The 18,407-nt window shown below is 40.2% G+C and overlaps 1 protein-coding gene across 2 annotated transcripts; it reads right to left on the bottom strand.

Moving 5' to 3' along the window:
* Positions 1–1,510: 1,510 nt before the first annotated feature.
* On the bottom strand, positions 1,511–17,068 carry slc19a1 (solute carrier family 19 member 1). Of its 2 annotated transcripts, XM_085448151.1 has the most exons (7): positions 16,844–17,068; positions 15,908–16,029; positions 14,112–14,699; positions 9,325–10,105; positions 6,232–6,424; positions 5,474–5,615; positions 1,511–3,198 (listed from the first exon to the last, which is right to left on the bottom strand). In XM_085448151.1, exons 3-7 carry the CDS (start codon positions 14,394–14,396, stop codon positions 3,007–3,009), a joined length of 1,593 nt encoding a protein of 530 aa, XP_085304277.1. In that variant the 5' UTR covers positions 14,397–14,699; positions 15,908–16,029; positions 16,844–17,068; the 3' UTR covers positions 1,511–3,006. The 2 variants fall into 2 exon arrangements, with proteins under 2 accessions (XP_085304277.1, XP_085304276.1); XM_085448150.1 differs by lacking the exon at positions 15,908–16,029.
* Positions 17,069–18,407: the final 1,339 nt, after the last annotated feature.

Below are 18,407 nucleotides of genomic sequence, written 5' to 3'. Positions count from 1 at the left end.
GAAATGTGAAAACTATGGCGCATGAATATATAGTTCCAAAAGAAGGATTTTTCTTTGCGAGCAGGCCAAGAAACATCACCCGAGGCTCCAGATTATGTTTTACTCCTTAAAGCAGATTTACCGAGACCATGATCTGTCCCCAGGTGTTTTTACAATATCAGTCTTTCCTTTAAACATCAACATGACTGTAGGAGCCATTCTTGGGTTAATACCTTATGTGGTCACTAGAGGTCACCTTTTTCTGTTTTGATTATGTAATGTAAAGGTATTTAAGGTAGACGCACGTAATCGGCGTCAGGTGTGTCATTGAGAGGCAAACAGTTTGTGACCGTTGCGCTGTTATGCTAAGTCGATACGGAATAAAGACCAAAAAGGACAAGATACATACTGCTGGAGTTATTGGACTGTGAACTTAATTCATGCATACCAGTGACATCGCGTCACCCCCGTTAACGACCACCTCAGTGGCTTCAAGCGTAGGCTTAGCCTCTACAATGACAATGAATTTAGTATAAAGGTAACACAAAAAATGTGAATCTGGGCCTGTTTACTCATATTACAGTAACAATCCACTGTGTTATAATCACTTGAAAAAGGGGGATTCAGTGTGTACTTTTCAACATTATTTATTTCAGAATTTATTTTGTACTTTTAGAGAAGCAGAAACCAGGTGATGTGCAGATTCTCAGGCTAAACATTCATCACACGGGAGGATCATCACACCAGCTGTACAAACAGTCCAGTTAATAAGTGGCCTCCTGCTAAGAAATGTACAAAAAATAAATAAGAATCAAAGAGCTCTGTGTGATCACACTGTGAGCAGCAACTGCAGCTGAGCAAACATCTGTATATCTGGTCATTTAACACAGTGTAACTAGAAGCAACTAAAACTGAACACTCGACTGTATTCATATCTGCAAATTTGGTTACAAGAATATCGGCTATTTAAATGCCTAAAATCAACAAAATATCAACTCATATCAGTACAGAGATTTTTTTGAGTTACATCTACATTTTATATTTTTGCTGCAGACGTACACAGGAGGATAGTGTCACAGAGATAATGCCCCGTTTGATAAATGCATCCCTCGGCTTTCCCATCAACTTTCCTGCCCACCGAGTGGCTCGGTCTCAACCGAATCTTAGCTCCAAAAAGTTATAAATTAGAGTCAGACTGATATATTGGCTATTGTATTTAATGATATCGGTATCAGCATTTACAATGTCAGATGAATGAACGTTTTTAAAGTAGAAAGAGGAGAAATGCCTTTCAATCATAGTCAGTGTTGACGTTGTAAAGTTTGTCCAGCAGAGGAAATGCTGCATCTTGCTTGTTGGCAACAGCTTTGAAAGCCCAAACTTACCCCCAGCTGATCCGAGCAAGCGATTGTTGTGACAATAAAACAAGAGGTTTTAAAAAAACACTAAACACTAAAGACACTAAAGCTCTATCACATGGTGTCAAATTGTAAATGTGGTTTACTGCACTCAAAAAAAGACAGAGGCAGCATGTTTTTATCCACTCAGTAATTTATTTGTGAATAAAAAACAAACATCTCATTTCCTTGTTACAGCACTCAGACATGTTCATAGTCATTTTTCAGCAATGATGTCAATCACAAAATTCTGCCTTCAAACACTAAAACGACACAATGGCAGTGCAGATACTCCTGATTTTACAACACAAGTGAAAATGCACTTAACACTGAACTGAAGCTAGAGAACAAATCTATACAGTAAATGTATCATCCCACTGAATACTCAATGCAGTAAACACAAACTACCATTGCATCTGCTGTAAGAAATAACTCAATCTTCTGTTTAAGTGATCAAGCAAAGTCATTTTAAAACCTACTTAACATTTCCGCTGCACTTCCTGTTGCCTCTAGTGTTCTCCGGAGCAGGGGCTCTGAAATTCTCTGGGGTCAGTGGCCATTTAGAGGGGAGAGCCTTTCAAAGGAATCCCCTCATTAAGTTTCCTATTAATGTTTAAATCTTCTGATATGTAACACGCTCTTCTATTGAGCCAAAGTTACTAAGTGTGGAAGTAAAAAGCTTGACATGTTGCTTTTCCAAAGAATCACAGACCCAGCTTTGAGAGCCACTGCTCTACAGCACTGACCCAGCATGTTTAAATGTTAAACACAAGCAAAGAAAGAAAAACAGCCATTCATTGACCAAAAATAAATAAAATCAAGTTTTACAAATTTTACTTGGTTTGTTGTTTACTGAACTTATCGACAAACCCACGAGCAGCTCCAGTTGACTGAGGTACTGAAATTGAGAACAGGTTTTAATTTTCTGTAAAGATGTGTATAAATGTTAATTAGTCCTAAAAAAAGAAAAAAGAAATGATTGTATCAAATGAAGATTATTGCAATCGTCTGTGGTGCTGCTCCTGCTATACAAACAGACACCAGACGACATTGCATTGAGCAGAGTACACTGCACAAAATCTGCAGTGTGCTGCTTGAAATGATCGGCAGTGAAGATCTTACCGATCCCATAACACTGATGTCAGACTGTGATAATCATCATCAATAACTAAGGTGCATTCATACTCACATGTTCTTTAAAAATGCCACTAACACAGTAATTGTAACAAAGTACAATAGGAGTGTTTTGTTAAAAACAAGTGTGGTCGTGTCTCGTGAGCCTTGACTATAGAAAAGAATCACTCCAGCATGTCACAAGGTTGTTTCGTGTTTTCTAAGAAATCTTGGTTGTGATATTAAAGGTCCCAGGCTGCTTTAGCAATGTCTAAAAACACCAAAGTGACTTTTTTAAAAGCAAATTACTCTAGAAAATCTCTCCTCAGACACAAGCTGCTGCACTCTTGGAGTCGCTGCACATGAGGCACTTCTGATTAAGGCTCAGAGGCATCACTGAACCCACCTGAGTGTATGAAGGGGCTAAAACACTGATCTCAGTGACTCTCACGAGCTTATTAGTAAAACTGGTCTAACAATGTTATGGAACTACACGTTTCTCCTCTTGTGTTTAGGGTTAGGCACTTTTGCCATTAGACAAAGTTTCTAGCTCCTTGTTTGTCACCACAGGGCTGAGCTCCGTGGGCGTGGGCTGGTCCCTGGTTACTCCTCCCCTCCGCTCGTTTCGGTAGTGACGGCAGATGACCACAGCAGCGCAGGCAAAGTAGACGACAGTAAGAAGAGTGAAGTAAAAGAAGTACACCAGAAACTGTAAGAGAGATGTGCAATGGATGAGGCTTTTTATCCTGCACCTCATGAGATCCCAGCCCAAACAAAATTTTAATCCAATTTCCACTAAACTGGCAAAAAAACAACAACACTATTCTCATTTGAATACGATAATGAAGTAAAGAACCTGTTAAATGGCAAAATAATGGTTTGGAAATATGGCCACTGACAGCTGTCAGGAGGGAGCAGAAACGAGTCTCCTAACAAGTTTCCCCAAAAGCAAGGAAATCTTTGCTTGGTTGATTACACTGTGGGTTGAGCAGCAGAGTTGAGCATGTGGGTTACACCCATGGATGTGTATGGTTCTTCCACATACAACTGAGGGAGCTGTCCAGATGTTTTAACGTACAACACAGCTGTCAAACTCTGGCCCGCAGCCTAATTGCATTTGGCCCGTGAAGCCATACAAAACTATTAGAGCTGGCCTGCTGCGATTACACAGGTCATGTACTGCTAATACTACAATTCCCAGAATGCTCTGTTGGTGTTTTGGTGCATCAGTCACAACAGGACTTATTAGCTCCCTCTCCTCTGTTGACAATAGTCATAGCAACCATGCAAATACTGCCATGCTACCGATCCCAAAATGGCTAAAAGAATAAAAACAGGAGCAGGTGGGAGAATATGATGAAAATATGATGAATGATAACATTTAATTCAGAAGGCTGCAAATACAGTTTTTATTTAAGAAATGAATTCCACTGATGTGTTATTTAATTGGAACTTTGATTTTGCATGTGTGCAATATTAAGTTATATATACATTTATATAAGTTAAATATATTGTTTAGTATTACGCTTTGCTTGTTCCATACTGTTTGAGTCCATAAGAAAAGATTCCTTGTTATATTTGGAGGAAGATTTTTTCAATGAATATTAACGTTAGCCCGCGACTTTGATCCAGTTTTGAATTTTGGCCCACTGTGTATTTGAGTTTGACAGCCCTGATGCACAACATAAAACTACACCAATAGACCACATTAGGGATACAGTTGTGGTAAGAAGTTTACAAAAACTCATCATGAGCATGAATGTCATGATAATTTTGAGCTTTTCATTGAACCTTTTCCAGGGTGGAGTGATTGTGCAGCATACATCTTCAGAAAACACGTTTGAATTTATGTTAGACTTTCTCTAACCCACAGAGGGTCGAAATTATACATACGGACTCAGATATAGACATACCCTCACTTGAATATTTTAATAAAGTGTTGAAGTTTCTACAATGTCTTAATTTCACATGGCTACCTACCAACTTCTCATTAATGATCATGATTTACTATAACTGGGAGTTTATCTATGCAGCATAAGCAGCATTTGTTTGACAATGAACTCAGTAAACAACTTGGGAGAATTGTCAAGTTACACAATTTGGGGAGGTCTCTTGGAGTCATTTCTAAACAACTGCAGATTCCAACTGCATGTAACCACGAATTATTCTAATTTTTCACCACTTTGCAAAGGTCTTTGACCACAATGGCAAGAGGTATGTTTGGAGGAGTAAAGGCGAGGCTTCAAAACCTAAGAGCAGTGTATGAGCTGTCAAGCATGGTAGTGGTAGCATTATGCTCTGGGGCTGTTTTGCTGTCGGTGGCACTGGAACATTGCACAAATTGGATGGAATAATGAAGGACTACTTCCAAACTCTTCAACTTCACCTCAGATCAACAGCTAGGTGGTTGAAACTTGGTCAGTGTTGGGTGTTCTACCAGAACAATGATCCCAAACACATTAAAACTGGTTTTGGAATGGATAAAGCAGCCTAACATTAAGCTCCTGGAATGACGATCCCAAAGCCCCGACCTCGACCTTACTGAAAAGAAATCTGTGGACTATACTTAAAAGCTGCGCCCATTCCAGGAAACCAACTACTTTAACTGAACTATATCAAGTCTGCCAAGAAGAGCGATCAGCTTACTGAAAGCTACCTCTGGTCAAGGTGCAACTTACTGAGAGACATTTAAAACTTAATCTAATATTATTGGGGGTGTATGTATATTTCTGAAATCTGTACGTACACTTTTCATCCTTTGTGGATTAGAAAAAATTTAAAATAAATTCCAACGTGTGCACCCAATTCTTGTTTTTTTCAAGTCATTAAGTTAAAAAAAATATTAACAGACCAAAATTATCAGGACTTTACATACATTCACCATTAGCATGAAACTTCTGACAACTGTAACTCCAGTTATACTACTGCATGTGGACTCTCAAATCCAACTGGTGTGAAACATCCCTGCTGTTTGACTGTTTTACCTGAGAGTGCACGTCCAAGGCCAGGCCCCTCTTATCAGTAAAGATCAGGCTGATAATGGTCTTCAGCACTGTCCCCAAGAAGGTGTTGATACCAAACACAAGAGCGCAGAGCTCCTTGGTGAGTGACGATGCAATCTGGAAACTGGCAAGACAATAACATCCAGCATGAGCAACTGTCTTGTATAAATGTATGATACGCTGTATGTTCTTACTCGCTGTAGATGTATTTAGGTTATTTGAAATTACATGAAGTTAAAGCAATAAAATACTAGTGTAGACAGACACAACGTACTGAGGCTTATCAGATCGAACGCTGTGTTATCTCATTAACGTTTTCATTATGAGTTTAGCTGAGGGCTACATTTATTTTCTTCATTATTATGCTGTTATCACTTGGTATAAATCATCAACAAAAAATGTACACCAGAGGACCTATTCTGTACGATCAACAGCACAAAACATGTCAGCTTATGTCATTATAATAGATCGTTATCCTTCATTCTGCTTGAGCAAAGACTGAAAAAAAGAAGAAGAAAAAAGTCGTTTCAGAGTGAAGTTTCTCGTGGCAGTTGATATTGGCAGCTGTGGTTTAGCTTCTGATCCTTTTCCCCCCAAATATTTCTGGCCTAAATCTTCCAATAATAAGCACCACAGTTTTGGCCACATTCCTATAGCACTTAACTTTAATCCAGCATAGTTACAACTAAGATCATCGTAAGCAGATGCATCTTAAATAATACATTGTTTTTGGCACTTACGTGGCAATAGGCACCAGAAACTGGTAGAAGCTTCGGAAGAGTACATAACAAACATAGCAGACCCAGATGTCGTCTGTGGTTCTCATAAGAAGCAGCAGACCGGCCTGCACCGCTGTGATGATACCAATGACCAGCTCTGACCAGATGTTCCACCGAATTTTGACAAAGCCTGCTGTAAAGGACGCTATAGCACCTACAGAAAAATAAACAGGTTATAGTCTTTAAACTGATTAAGTTAAAGCACAGAGCAAGTAATCTGTAGAGAGGGACTGAGTAAGCAGTCGGCTAAGCACTACTGTCACCAATAAAATGAAAGTTATTCATATTGGACATAAGTTAGTCTGTTCTTGTCATAAAAATATCAGCAGCAGCACAGAAGTCTCCTAATCACTGTTCAATTATCAGACGTTTGTCATCAAACCTCATTACTTACACATGACATCCAGATTATCGAAGCTGCTACCTTTAATCTTTACAACTGTTTAAAGTGCAATTATTGCCGTCTAAAGCTGACGTGATCCCTTACAGAGTAGGGCTGGCCAATCAATTATTAAGCTTCTCCCAAACAGCTGAGCAGTTGCTCTTCTGTTTATGTTAACACACACGTCAGTTTCAGGACTACACTTTTAGAAAACCATTTTGAGCCTATACCTTTTTTACAAACATTATTTAAAAGATCATTTCAAAAAGCTAATCATCAGAATCATAGGTAGAAATCCAACAGTTCATTTCATCTGATTTTGCCCAAAAAAAAGATTCAAAAGAAAGCAGACTTGAATCTGTGTTTCCCTGTAATAATAATAATAATAATAATACTCAATACTGTCAAGTATTTTCAACCAACAATATGACCCAATCAAAAGCACTGATAGATGATATCCTAAGTCAAATGCTCATTGTCACCCTTCTAATTTCCAAGAACTACAGATCCTCTAATGGTCTTAAAACTTGAGGTTTGTCCCCACAGACTCCCATATTTAAAAACCCAACTTTAGAGCATGCTTTCAAGTGGTTACAGCTCAATTCAACTGTATTTATTATATTAGCACCAAATCCCAACAACAGTCACCTCAGGGCACTTTATATCAGCGATCCCCAACCTTTTTCGCGCCACGGACCGGTTCATGCCCGACAATATTTTCACGGACCGGCCTTTAAGGTGTTGCGGATGAAAAACTCCCTTTTAACAGGAGAAAAACCTTCCAACAGAACATGGCTCTGGGGGAGGACTGATGCATCACCCCAGAAATGTAATTCTAGGACAGGGCAATACGGCCAAAAATATTTATCACGATATATATTTTAAAATTTGGGATAACGATATAACTGATGCGAGACAAAATACTCCACAACATTATTAGTGCAAAAAACCCATCAATTTATTTTCACTTAAACAAGCAGCTGTTTTTTATGTGCATTAACCTCCTCGGACCTGGCGTCCACATATGTGGACATCACATTTTTGGTTGTCTTATATAGTCCAAAAAATACGGTAGTAAGGACGGCCCGCTTGCATATTCTACAAAAAAAAGTGCTTTGGTGTCTATCTGACGGACAAAAACGAAACCAGTTGCACATCACTGAAGTAGCACGTTTTTAAAAAACAATTCTGGTTCATCGGTTTCATTCAATGATCCGCTTTTGCCCTTCTCGTTCTCTGTCGCCGCCATGCTTTTTCTGCCATGTGCGTATGAAAACAAAGGCATTGCGCATGCACGTTTTACCCAGATTCTATTGCGATATTTCATTTTCTTATCATTGCCTGACATTATGACGTGAACGGTATAATGTGCCCCAGCCCTAGTAATGACTGGGGGGGCTACATGATGCTGCTTCACTTCAGCAGCATCATGTAATGTTCATATGTTGATTAACGGTTTTCTTTCGTTTTTGATCTAGTGCAGAATATTTTCATAAAATCCCAGGCCAGGAAAACCACCTTCATGTTTTTCTGTTTTATCCTCAATTACTTTGACACAAAGGCATCAGCTGTGATGCTCACACCTTTGATAAAGTCTCGCAAGTGTCAGCTTGCTTTTTACAGATATAAAAATATGGAAATGTACTGATACGTGATCAGAATTAGAATATTTCTGACTGAGGCAAAATTTCCCTGATTCAAATCGAATAGTGGATCAAATCGATTCGGGACCTTGTGAATCGGAATCGAATTGATTCTAGAAATCAGTGACGATACCCAGCCCTAGTAACGGCACAGTCACATTGATTGGCCCATTCAGTACCATTGTTTCCTTTTGAGTATTCCCTGATGCTACTGCTGCCTCCATTTGGGATCGACTCAAAGACAGAAACTTCACCAACTACAGCAACCCAAGAACCCCACACATCAGTATGCTGGTAACAACACTGGCCACTTGCACAGAGAACATAACAGACTCAATACACAAGTGTAATTAAGTTTGAGGATGTGACCATCTTTCTAACAAAGCTAGTGAGCTACTCCCCAGCTAGACCCTCTGATTACAAAAAACACTAGATGTGGTGAGCAAAAACACCAGCCTGGGTGTCATTACATTGGCTATGTCAATCTTTTATATCTAGCCTGGACCCAAACCATCCTTTTTCAGCTATCTGAAAGTGAATTTGCTTTGAATAAAAGCCTAAAACTCCAAAAGCTACTTTTGTATATGTGTGGACAAGTCCTTACTTTAGTCTTAAATAACAACACATATCATCATTCTTCAGCGCTTCCTGACCCTCTCAAATTGGTTCCTGGAAAAAAGACACCCAATTATCTCCTATCACACTTTTGCTTCGATCCGAGTCTCTCGTGAAGATGGGGGTCTATCAGAGTCATTAGCATAGATTTTTCTTCCTAAAAAATAAAAGTCCTGCAGATTGTGTCCTACATTAAGTAGTTGTTTGATGCTATCACTGCAAAGCTAAATACATCCTGCCAGCCTTTAAATTAGACAATGGCTGAGATTTAGTTTATACTTTGCACGAGTTGTTACATTTTTTGTATCTAAATGTAGCAAGCTGCAGCAACACCGAGCTGGATACAAAACAAATTAAATTTCAATAACACTATTTGTGTAAAGCTATTTTTTAAAATGTCTGGAAATGTCTCACTGAGCAATGTAGAAGCTGCTTCCACTCCCCCATTGTAAACGTTCTTGTTCTCAGTGGCAGGGTAGACTTTGTTCCACAGGATGTGGACGTAGAAGAGCACCAGGTAATACCCTGTGGAGTTGAACACCCACCACAGGGACCAGAGCCTCAGGTTTGGCCTCTTCAGCACATTTCTAACCTCCAGAAGCATCTGCATAAACACAGAATCCTTCCAGGTTGACGCAGGACATGGAGGGGCAGCAAAGGATGGCCCTCCATCTTTTGGGTTCATTTTGTCCAGTTCAGATTTGGTGGCTACTTCTACCAGTTCCTTTTCCTCCTGATTCGTCCGGTTGAAAAACAAGGAGCGTTTAGGCCAGGGCAGGCACAGTGAGAGCAGCAAACCAAAGCTGACAAACCCCAGAGAGATACTGTTGAGGGTGTAGAAGGTGATGTTTCCCAAGGACATGCACAGCTGGCCCAGGATAGAGCTGGTGAAAACCCCCAAGAGGACTGAGGAGCGCGAGTAGCCTGCCACGCGCTGGTAGAGGACCGGGTTGACCAGGGAGAAGATGTAGGAGGAGTAGGCGACACGGCAGGCCATGGTGATGCCGTAGAAGAACTCCATGAACTGCATCTGAAGCAGCGTACCGCCAAGCAGCAGGATGATCCAGATGATCACCTGACTGACGCCCTGAATAATCAGGACCGGCTTATAACGCAGAAGATCCGTTAGCAGGAAGGCTGGTACCAGCACAGCCATGTAGGAATACGTCAGCACTGGAGTGATCTCATTGGTCACCTGGAAATAAATCAATCAAATAAGGTGTGGGGGGAAAAAAACAAACAAAATCAAGCTTGAGTCTCACACGAACCTTTCTGACAGTGCACTTTCTACCCTAAATAGTGCCAACTTATTTTCTTCAAATATACAGTTTATTTACTTTTAAAAGAAGGTTAAAGAAAGTTCAACGAAGCTGTAAATAAAAACCAACATTGCTGGCATTCTTCTTCACATCTGTAAGGATACAACTAACATACAATTAAAATATGACAAAGATCATGAATGCAAATGCAAATATTGCTTGTTTTGGCCAACCAATAACTCAAAATCCCCTGACCATCCTCATCAAGCAAATGTTCTGCATTTTTGCCGGAGTAGTTGCTGAAGAGCTTCGATGCAAAACACAATTCTGCATCACTTTAGTATTTTGCAAATACCAGCCTACTATCTTAACTATGCACACTGTTATGGTCACAGTAACAGTCGTAACAGTGTACAAGATAAAGGGGAGGGTTTTTTTTACTGATGAATAACAGCTGTGGCTTCAGTGGGGGTGAAAAAGAGAAATTTCACATGACTTTGTGCAGTCATGTGAAAAAAATAAAGAAACCTTTTGTGTTTCTTCATCCATCGAGCAGTGGCTTACCAAAGTTGTACTAAAACATTTTTAACAGATTTCTGCACACCAAAATCGGTTCGAGGTCAGTAAGCACAACCAGGATTCATACATAAGGCACACTCTCGATTTTTGGGAAAATTAAAGGATTTTAAGTGTGCCTTATAGTGTGGAAAACACGTTATAGAGAAGAAAAGAATATATCGCGATATATATCGTTACCGCACGTGCTTCAAATTATATCGCGATATGGATTTTAGGCCATATCGCCCAGCCCTAGATTCACCCCAATCACCTTCTGTTTAACTGACTTCTATCACAGCTGACTTCATGACAGTGGAACTGGTTAAAGCATCGACATCTGTCTGGCACTGATGTTTGTTTCACAAATGCCAGCTTCACTGGGACTGATGACAGATAAACTGCTTGTTCCCTGGAATCCCAAAAACAGGAAAATCGATGGACTAAAGCTCTTAAATAACCTCACAGGTAAACAGATATTTCTACATGGAGTTCAGCTCTGCTGTAAACCTGCTATTCTGGTCTTTGGAAGTGTTTTTCCACAAGCTGTCGACACATTGGCAGCTCACCTCGTGCTTATGGCCAGGCCAATAGGAAAACAAGAACAGTGATCACTTTCCAGTGATCCCACTCTACAAACAAGTCTAACTCCACATATGCAGTTACACTGACCCACTCTGAAGGAATGTGAACTTTGACCACAGTAAGATGGATCAGTAAACTCCCCACAGGGAACTCATTAATTCTATTGTGCAATACATGCTTAACTGCAGAGCTTGTTAGAGTCTCAGAGGTTAACTTTTTGGACTGCTCGTGACTTTCAACTCTGCAAAACTCCTGTAAGCAGGACTGTAACTGGAAGGTCTTGTCTCTCGTAATGTTGATGAGGAGTAGGGCAGGGCAATATGGCCAAAAATATTTATCACAATATACATTAGAAAATTTGCAATAACGATATAACTGACGATATAACTGACGATATAACTGACGTGAGGCAAAATATTGTACAACTCCACAACTTTATTAGTGCAAAAAAAAACCATTAATGTATTTTCACTTAAACAAGCAGCTGTTTTTTTATGTGCATTAAAGTTATATACAAATTTAACAGTGCAAATGCAAATTCCTGTCTGACAGTTTAACCAAAAGGCATTTCCAGTGGAAACTGGCCGACATATCCTCAGCATAACCATGTATAACATCCACAAAACTTAAAAAGAGGTTATCCACACACAACACGGTAACATTATGTTGAAGCACAGTACGTATTATTGCACGAGGCTCCTGACTACGATAGCCGTAATGCTCCGACAATCCATCAAGCCAAGCGGCTTCTTAGCTTAGCAAAGTCGTACTGAACCATTTTTTGACAGATTTTCGAGCGCCGTGCACATAAAATCGGTTCGGTAATAACGACGGCCCGCTAGCATGCTCTACCAAATAATGTGCTTTGTTGTGTATCTGACGGACGAAAGCTAAACCAGTTCCACACCACTGAAGTTGCAGCATTTTTACAAACCAATTCTGGTTCATCTGGTTCATCCAACGATCCACTTTCGCCCTTCTCATTCTCTGCTGCCGCCGTGCTTTTTCCGCTATGCGCGTATGAAAACAAAGGCACTGCGCGCGCATTTTACCCATATTTTATCACAATATTTCATTTTCTTATCATTGCCTAACATTATACCGGTATTACCGTGAACAATAGGATATGGCCCAGCTAGAGCTGGGCAATAGAACGATAACGATATGTATCGCGATATAACTTTTTCTCGATAGAAAAATTAAACTATCGCGATAGACCTCACCGCTCTTGTCCTCTTAAAAAAAAAAAGCAAAAAAAAAAAGAACAGCCAATCCAAATTAAGTAGCGCAGAGCCGAACCAATCACAGCTGCAGCGTCACGTCACGTGACTTGTTACGTACAGCACAAGTGCCAAGCCGCACATGTGTATTTGTTTGGGAAGCAGCCAGCCACCGTACCGCCGGGGTAATGGAGGAAATGAGTGTGCCGACTAGAAAAATCAACCGAGCGTGACCGAAGGGAAAACAGATGATGGTTCCAACGCCGGAGAGACTGTCGAACGGAAGAGCCATAGAAGTTCCGTAGTGTGAAGGTATTTCGGCTATTTCAAGTCTGACAAAAAACAGAGTAGCGTGCACTGTAAATTGTGCTGAAAGCAAGTCTGGAAATACAATAAACTGGTGCATGCGCTACGTCCACACGTACCCGGGTATTTTTGAAAACGCAGATTTTTCTATGCGTTTGCACCTTTCGTCCACACGTAAACGGCGTTTTTGGTCACTGAAAACGAAGATTTTTGAAAACTCCGTTTTTGCATTTACGTGTGGACTAGAAAAACGGAGAAAACGCAGCGTCAAAAGGTGTGCGCATTTTTTGACGTCACACTGTGCGCCACGTTATTGTTTCAGTGAAATGAATTTCTACAATACTGTTACTGTTAATTCTACTCTCTGCAGTGTTTAAATGCTTACATATACACACAGTTACTGTCCCTCCACACATACGACTCTGTTCTGCTTCTATGCCCCAGCTTTGTTTACTTTTTCCCACCGAGGCTTCTAGACTTCTGATTGGCCAACATTTCTGCACGGTTAGGAATCTAGCGCCACCTGCTGCTTTGGCATGTTCATAGCAGCGTTTTCCTTCATTTCTGCCTTTATGTGTGGACGGGATTATTTTTTAAAACGAAAATGGAAAATCTCCGTTTTCAAAAATACCCGTGTACGTGTGGACGTAGCCTCAGTCTCTGACTGGAAGCGCTAATTCGTCATTCGGCTTTTGTCAGACTAAAGTAACTGTTAAAACTGTTTGAAAAGCTCAGCTATACAACAAGGAGAGATTGAGAATTTCCTTTTAGTTCTCAGTTTATTTGATATTGACAAAAGTTAGTCAGTTTTGTCTGTTCTTCTGTAAAACAAACTAAGATTTATTTTTAGAATTAATATTTTGTTTCTAAGTGGAATTGACAATTTAGTCTGTTTTGTTTGTTCTATTTTGAAACTTAAACGCTTTAGCGGCTGCCTTTTGTGTAGTTTGCAATATTTGCCTTTATTTATCTGAAAAAGTCTCATGTTCCTTAAGTACATCTACCCTGTTGAACTTATTATGGGAAATAAATATTTAAATAAAAACAAGCTGCTGATTATTTCACATTTTACTTGTGAGCAACGGCACATTTAAATCTTACAAATATAGTTATTTGGCTTATATCGTGATAGATATCGTTATCGCCTGAAATGAAAAAAACATATCGTGATATGAAAAAATCTTATATCGCCCAGCTCTAGGCCCAGCCCTAATGGGAAGGTTACCAGTCAACACAAACTTTCATCAAATTGCGCAGAGAAATGTGCATCACTCACCTGCTCTCTGGTGAAGTTCTTCTCAGGGCTCAGCAGATATGGCGTGATGAAGGGCTCCCCGGGTTTTATGGATGACATAAACCCGTAGAAACACAAGAAAATCACAGACCACTTCCACTTTCTGGGATCTCTGGCTTCATCCTCTCCAGAGGGAGACTCTGCGGCAGTGGCGGCCATCGCTACATCCCCGTCTTCCTGCCGCTCGGCGTCTTCAGATGCTTTCTGATCCATCTCTTTCTCCCCATCTGATCTGTCCCCACTTCCTGCTGTGTCCTCTGCTACCATTGCACAGGCGTGTAACTTTTTCTTCCCCCCCTCACGCTATCGAATCAGCATGCGAGGATTCTTTTCGATAAGAAAAGCTGCCGACTTTCCACCTGGAATTTATGAAGAAAACAAACTCAAGTCCTCTGCCTCTCTGTGTCAGAGAGGGCTGAACTGGAGAGAACGAACCATCCGACGAGCTGGTTAAAAAGCTACATGCTGCTGCTGGCGAGTAAGAGAAAATGTTGACCTTTGCTCCATTCCTCTCTCTGACATTGTCAGACAGAAAGCTTTCCAGCCGCTCAGTCCAATGTCATTGTTCACCTGAAAAACAAAATCAATCATGTGAGCTGCGCAGTCTGTTCTGACACAGCAGGTCTTAGCTTTAACTCTTACTATTAATCTGTGTGACAAACAAGATTTTCATGCAAAGCGCTGCCACCCCCGATTTGACAGTTTTCTTCACGTGTTGCAGTAAACCAAATGTTTCTGTGCGTTTCCATGAATATTGGAAGATATTGAAAAACACTTCCTAGAACTGCAATCCACCTGACCTGTGTGTCTCCATACTTATCAATAACTCTTATCAATGCTGGTCTGCTGCACCTTCCAAAACAGTGACGGCAGTGCAACTTTTGCACGCCTGAGGGGCATGAAAGCCTTTTTTTAAAAAACAAAAAAGAAAACAAGCAGTTGTTCCACGATGTTTAAATCCAAGTTATAATTAATTTTTGTATTTTCTACTTAAGTTTTTCATTCATGTGCTTTGCGATAACCATACACTGTGTTTACGAGGCATCTTACCACAAAAACAATCTACTATAGTTCTTAGTCTGTGTCAGTGTCACATCTGAGTAGGCAAGCAGAAACTATAGCTTCTATCAGGTACAATCAGTAGGCAAAACTGTAAAATTAATGAAAATACAGGTGAAAGTCCAAAATGTACACCCTTTTTTATATTTTCCAAAGACATCCAGCTGGCCAGACTGGAGTCTTTGCTGTCCGATTTTGGGCCCCAAGCCTTATCTTTTACACACCTGGTTTATATGGTTATGTCGTACCTAAGCCATGGCCTCAACACACTACTAATAATCCAGCCACAGATACCACTATGGGTAATTTAAGATGCTCCCTTATATTCCAAGGTGTTGCCGCAGTGCTTGTTCTAACTGGCGTAGATATTACCCTGCATGCCCCTACATGGCTGTATCTGCACTGTTATATGTAGCTGTGCACTACTAGAAGTAGTATCCAGGCTCAGCTAGCTATCTGGCAGAAACTGCCTCCTTGTTATATTAAGACAAAAGGCCTCGTTTGACTGCAGCCTAGTATTAAAAGCTTTATATATAAAAGCTCTATATAAGCAATCACATTGGGATAAAAAAATAACCACAACTGGTGAAGCTTTTTATAATTAATGCACTAAATATCTTCCACTTATTCAGTGGAGGGCTGTAGCTAGACAGACAGATAGATAGATGAGAAAAGCATGCTGTTTCTAGTTGATAAGTGTGTCTGGTGCTGCTGCAAACCCTGTTGCTCTTTCGAAGAATCGCCAGGTGAGGCTCACTGAGAAGGAGAAGCTCCTGAACTCGAGTAACTCCGAGGGAAACCGTGGATCTTGCTGGTTGTAACCTGGTGCTACTGTTGCTACCTACTCCATATAAATGAGCGGCAGAAACATTCAGACACATGGCAGGTTAGGCGGAGGTTAAACGGAGCATGCGCAGAGACGTGGAAAACCGTATTCACCTATGTAACGTTTCCCCAGTATGTGTTGTTGTAACTTGAAGCATGACTTTTTAATGGCAGCTCCTTCACCGAAGTGGAAAAAATGAGTTTAAGAAAATAATCTGAGTTTTTTTTTTTCTTCAATTAGACTGGTAGCCTAATCTTGTTTACTGACTTACTAAAAAACTCGCAAATATTGTGCATTTATATGCTAATGTTGCTAAACTTTGGGCAAAATTTACCAAACAATTTTCTTACCTCTTTATTTATTTTAGCGTGATACATCAGCACAACTCCAGGAGTGATCTGGCTTTCTCCTGACTGAACTTCAGCCTCATTTCCAAATTTTAGGGAACAACAAGTTACACAACTACTTCACAGGGAAGCAAAGTGTGTTAGCATGTCAGTGTTTCACATTAGCTCGACTTATTCCTACGTTAGCTGCCAAACCTGGCTGTATTTAGGAGATTTGTTTGTGCTGCTGGAACAACGACCGAGACGTGCCGACTTCAGTTTGTAGCTCAATCACCCCGAACTGAGGCTGCTAGCCAACTGGCTAATAGCACATGGGCATAAAAACAGTGCCGTCGTGACGCCTTCACTGCCACTAATAAATGACAGTGTTTGAAGCTATTAGCTGACCTATCTGGTGTCACACCATCAGACAGACTTTGCATTAATGAAGCGGAGTTTACATATCTCTAATCCTGGTAAATACGAAGAGGAACAAGGCATACCTTGTGCGTTCCTTTTGAGATGCAGCGCCTTCTTTCTTTCGCTCTGACTTCTGGGAAAAGTAGTTTTAGCCTTGATCTCTAGCATGTCGCTTACTAAAGCCAATAGAGTTGGATTTTTAATACAACAGTAACCCGTAAATTGTAGATTGTGTACTATACATGCACAAGAGTCTCTTCTAATTCTGATTTTTATTTATATCTCATATTCGCCAGGAAGGGTATCCCGCGTGAAGCTGCGGTAACCCTTGAGACAAGAGAGCGGAACTTCCTTTGCCTTCATCGCCATCTGCTGTGAAGTTGTTGCTTCTGCCGATCAGTGATCAACAACCACTGATCAAGGCCCACTGATCAGTGGTACAGTGGGGCATTATTATGTCCCAGTTACGCCTGTACCAGTCATGGACCAGGCATGTTTACATAAGTAGTCACCCCCGAATTCCAAATACAGTAAAACGTCTCTTGGGAAACAAAAAAAATACTATACACTACAGAGTGCAGAATTATTAGGCAAGTTGTATTTTTGAGGAATAATTTTATTATTGAACAACAACCATGTTCTCAATGAACCCAAAAAACTCATTAATATCAAAGCTGAATGTTTTTGGTAGTTTTTAGTTTGAGCTATTTTAGGGGGATATCTGTGTGTGCAGGTGACTATTACTGTGCATAATTATTAGGCAACTTATCAAAAAACAAATATATACCCATTTCAATTATTTATTTTTACCAGTGAAACCAATATAACATCTCCACATTCACAAATATACATTTCTGACATTCAAAAACAAAACAAAAACAAATCAGCGACCAATATAGCCACCTTTCTTTGCAAGGACACTCAAAAGCCTGCCATCCATGGATTCTGTCAGTGTTTTGATCTGTTCACCATCAACATTGCGTGCAGCAGCAACCACAGCCTCCCAGACACTGTTCAGAGAGGTGTACTGTTTTCCCTCCTTGTAAATCTCACATTTGATGATGGACCACAGGTTTTCAATGGGGTTCAGATCAGGTGAACAAGGAGGCCATGTCATTAGTTTTTCTTCTTTTATACCCTTTCTTGCCAGCCACGCTGTGGAGTACTTGGACGCGTGTGATGGAGCATTGTCCTGCATGAAAATCATGTTTTTCTTTTTCTTTTTTTTTTTTAAATGACATCAGAAACAGCAGTATGCGACATTACGTGATGGCAGAGCTTCAGTTCATCCTTTGTCATTTTTTTTTTTTTTTTTTTTTTTTTTTTTTAATAAATAGGACAGGGGGAATGAATGAGAGAGAGAGGGGGAGAGAAAGAAAGAAAACCAAAGAGGAGAAGAGACGGTGAGAAGGGGGGGGAAGAGAGAGAAAAAAAAAAAAAGAACTCCTGGGTCACCTGTATGGAGAAAAAAAAACAAACAAACAAACAAACAAACAAACAAAAAAAAACAAACAGAGGAGACAGCAAACAACAAAGAGCAACATAATAATAGAGAAAACAAAGCACCATCACAATAAACTAGCTAGTCATAGATATCAATATTTACTAAATAATAAACGATATTGTGCAGCACGCAAGATAGACAGC

This window comes from Copadichromis virginalis, linkage group LG23 (genome assembly GCF_057382275.1).
Source record: "Copadichromis virginalis isolate Kocher_CV1m ecotype Utaka linkage group LG23, C_Virginalis_male_GT1.1, whole genome shotgun sequence".
Lineage (NCBI taxonomy): Eukaryota > Metazoa > Chordata > Actinopteri > Cichliformes > Cichlidae > Copadichromis > Copadichromis virginalis.
The sequence above is the reverse complement of the archived record's forward strand: the minus strand, read 5'-3'. Positions and strand labels throughout refer to the sequence as shown.

Bases quoted from the DNA above. Each gene is read 5' to 3' on its own strand.
- slc19a1 (XM_085448151.1), bottom strand. From the start codon at position 14,396: ATGGTAGCAGAGGACACAGCAGGAAGTGGGGACAGATCAGATGGGGAG. The intron at 10,106-14,111 runs GTGAGTGATGCA...ATTTATTTCCAG, and splicing joins AGAACTTCACCAGAGAGCAG to GTGACCAATGAGATCACTCC. The intron at 3,199-5,473 runs GTAAAACAGTCA...TCTCTCTTACAG, and splicing joins CCTTGGACGTGCACTCTCAG to TTTCTGGTGTACTTCTTTTA.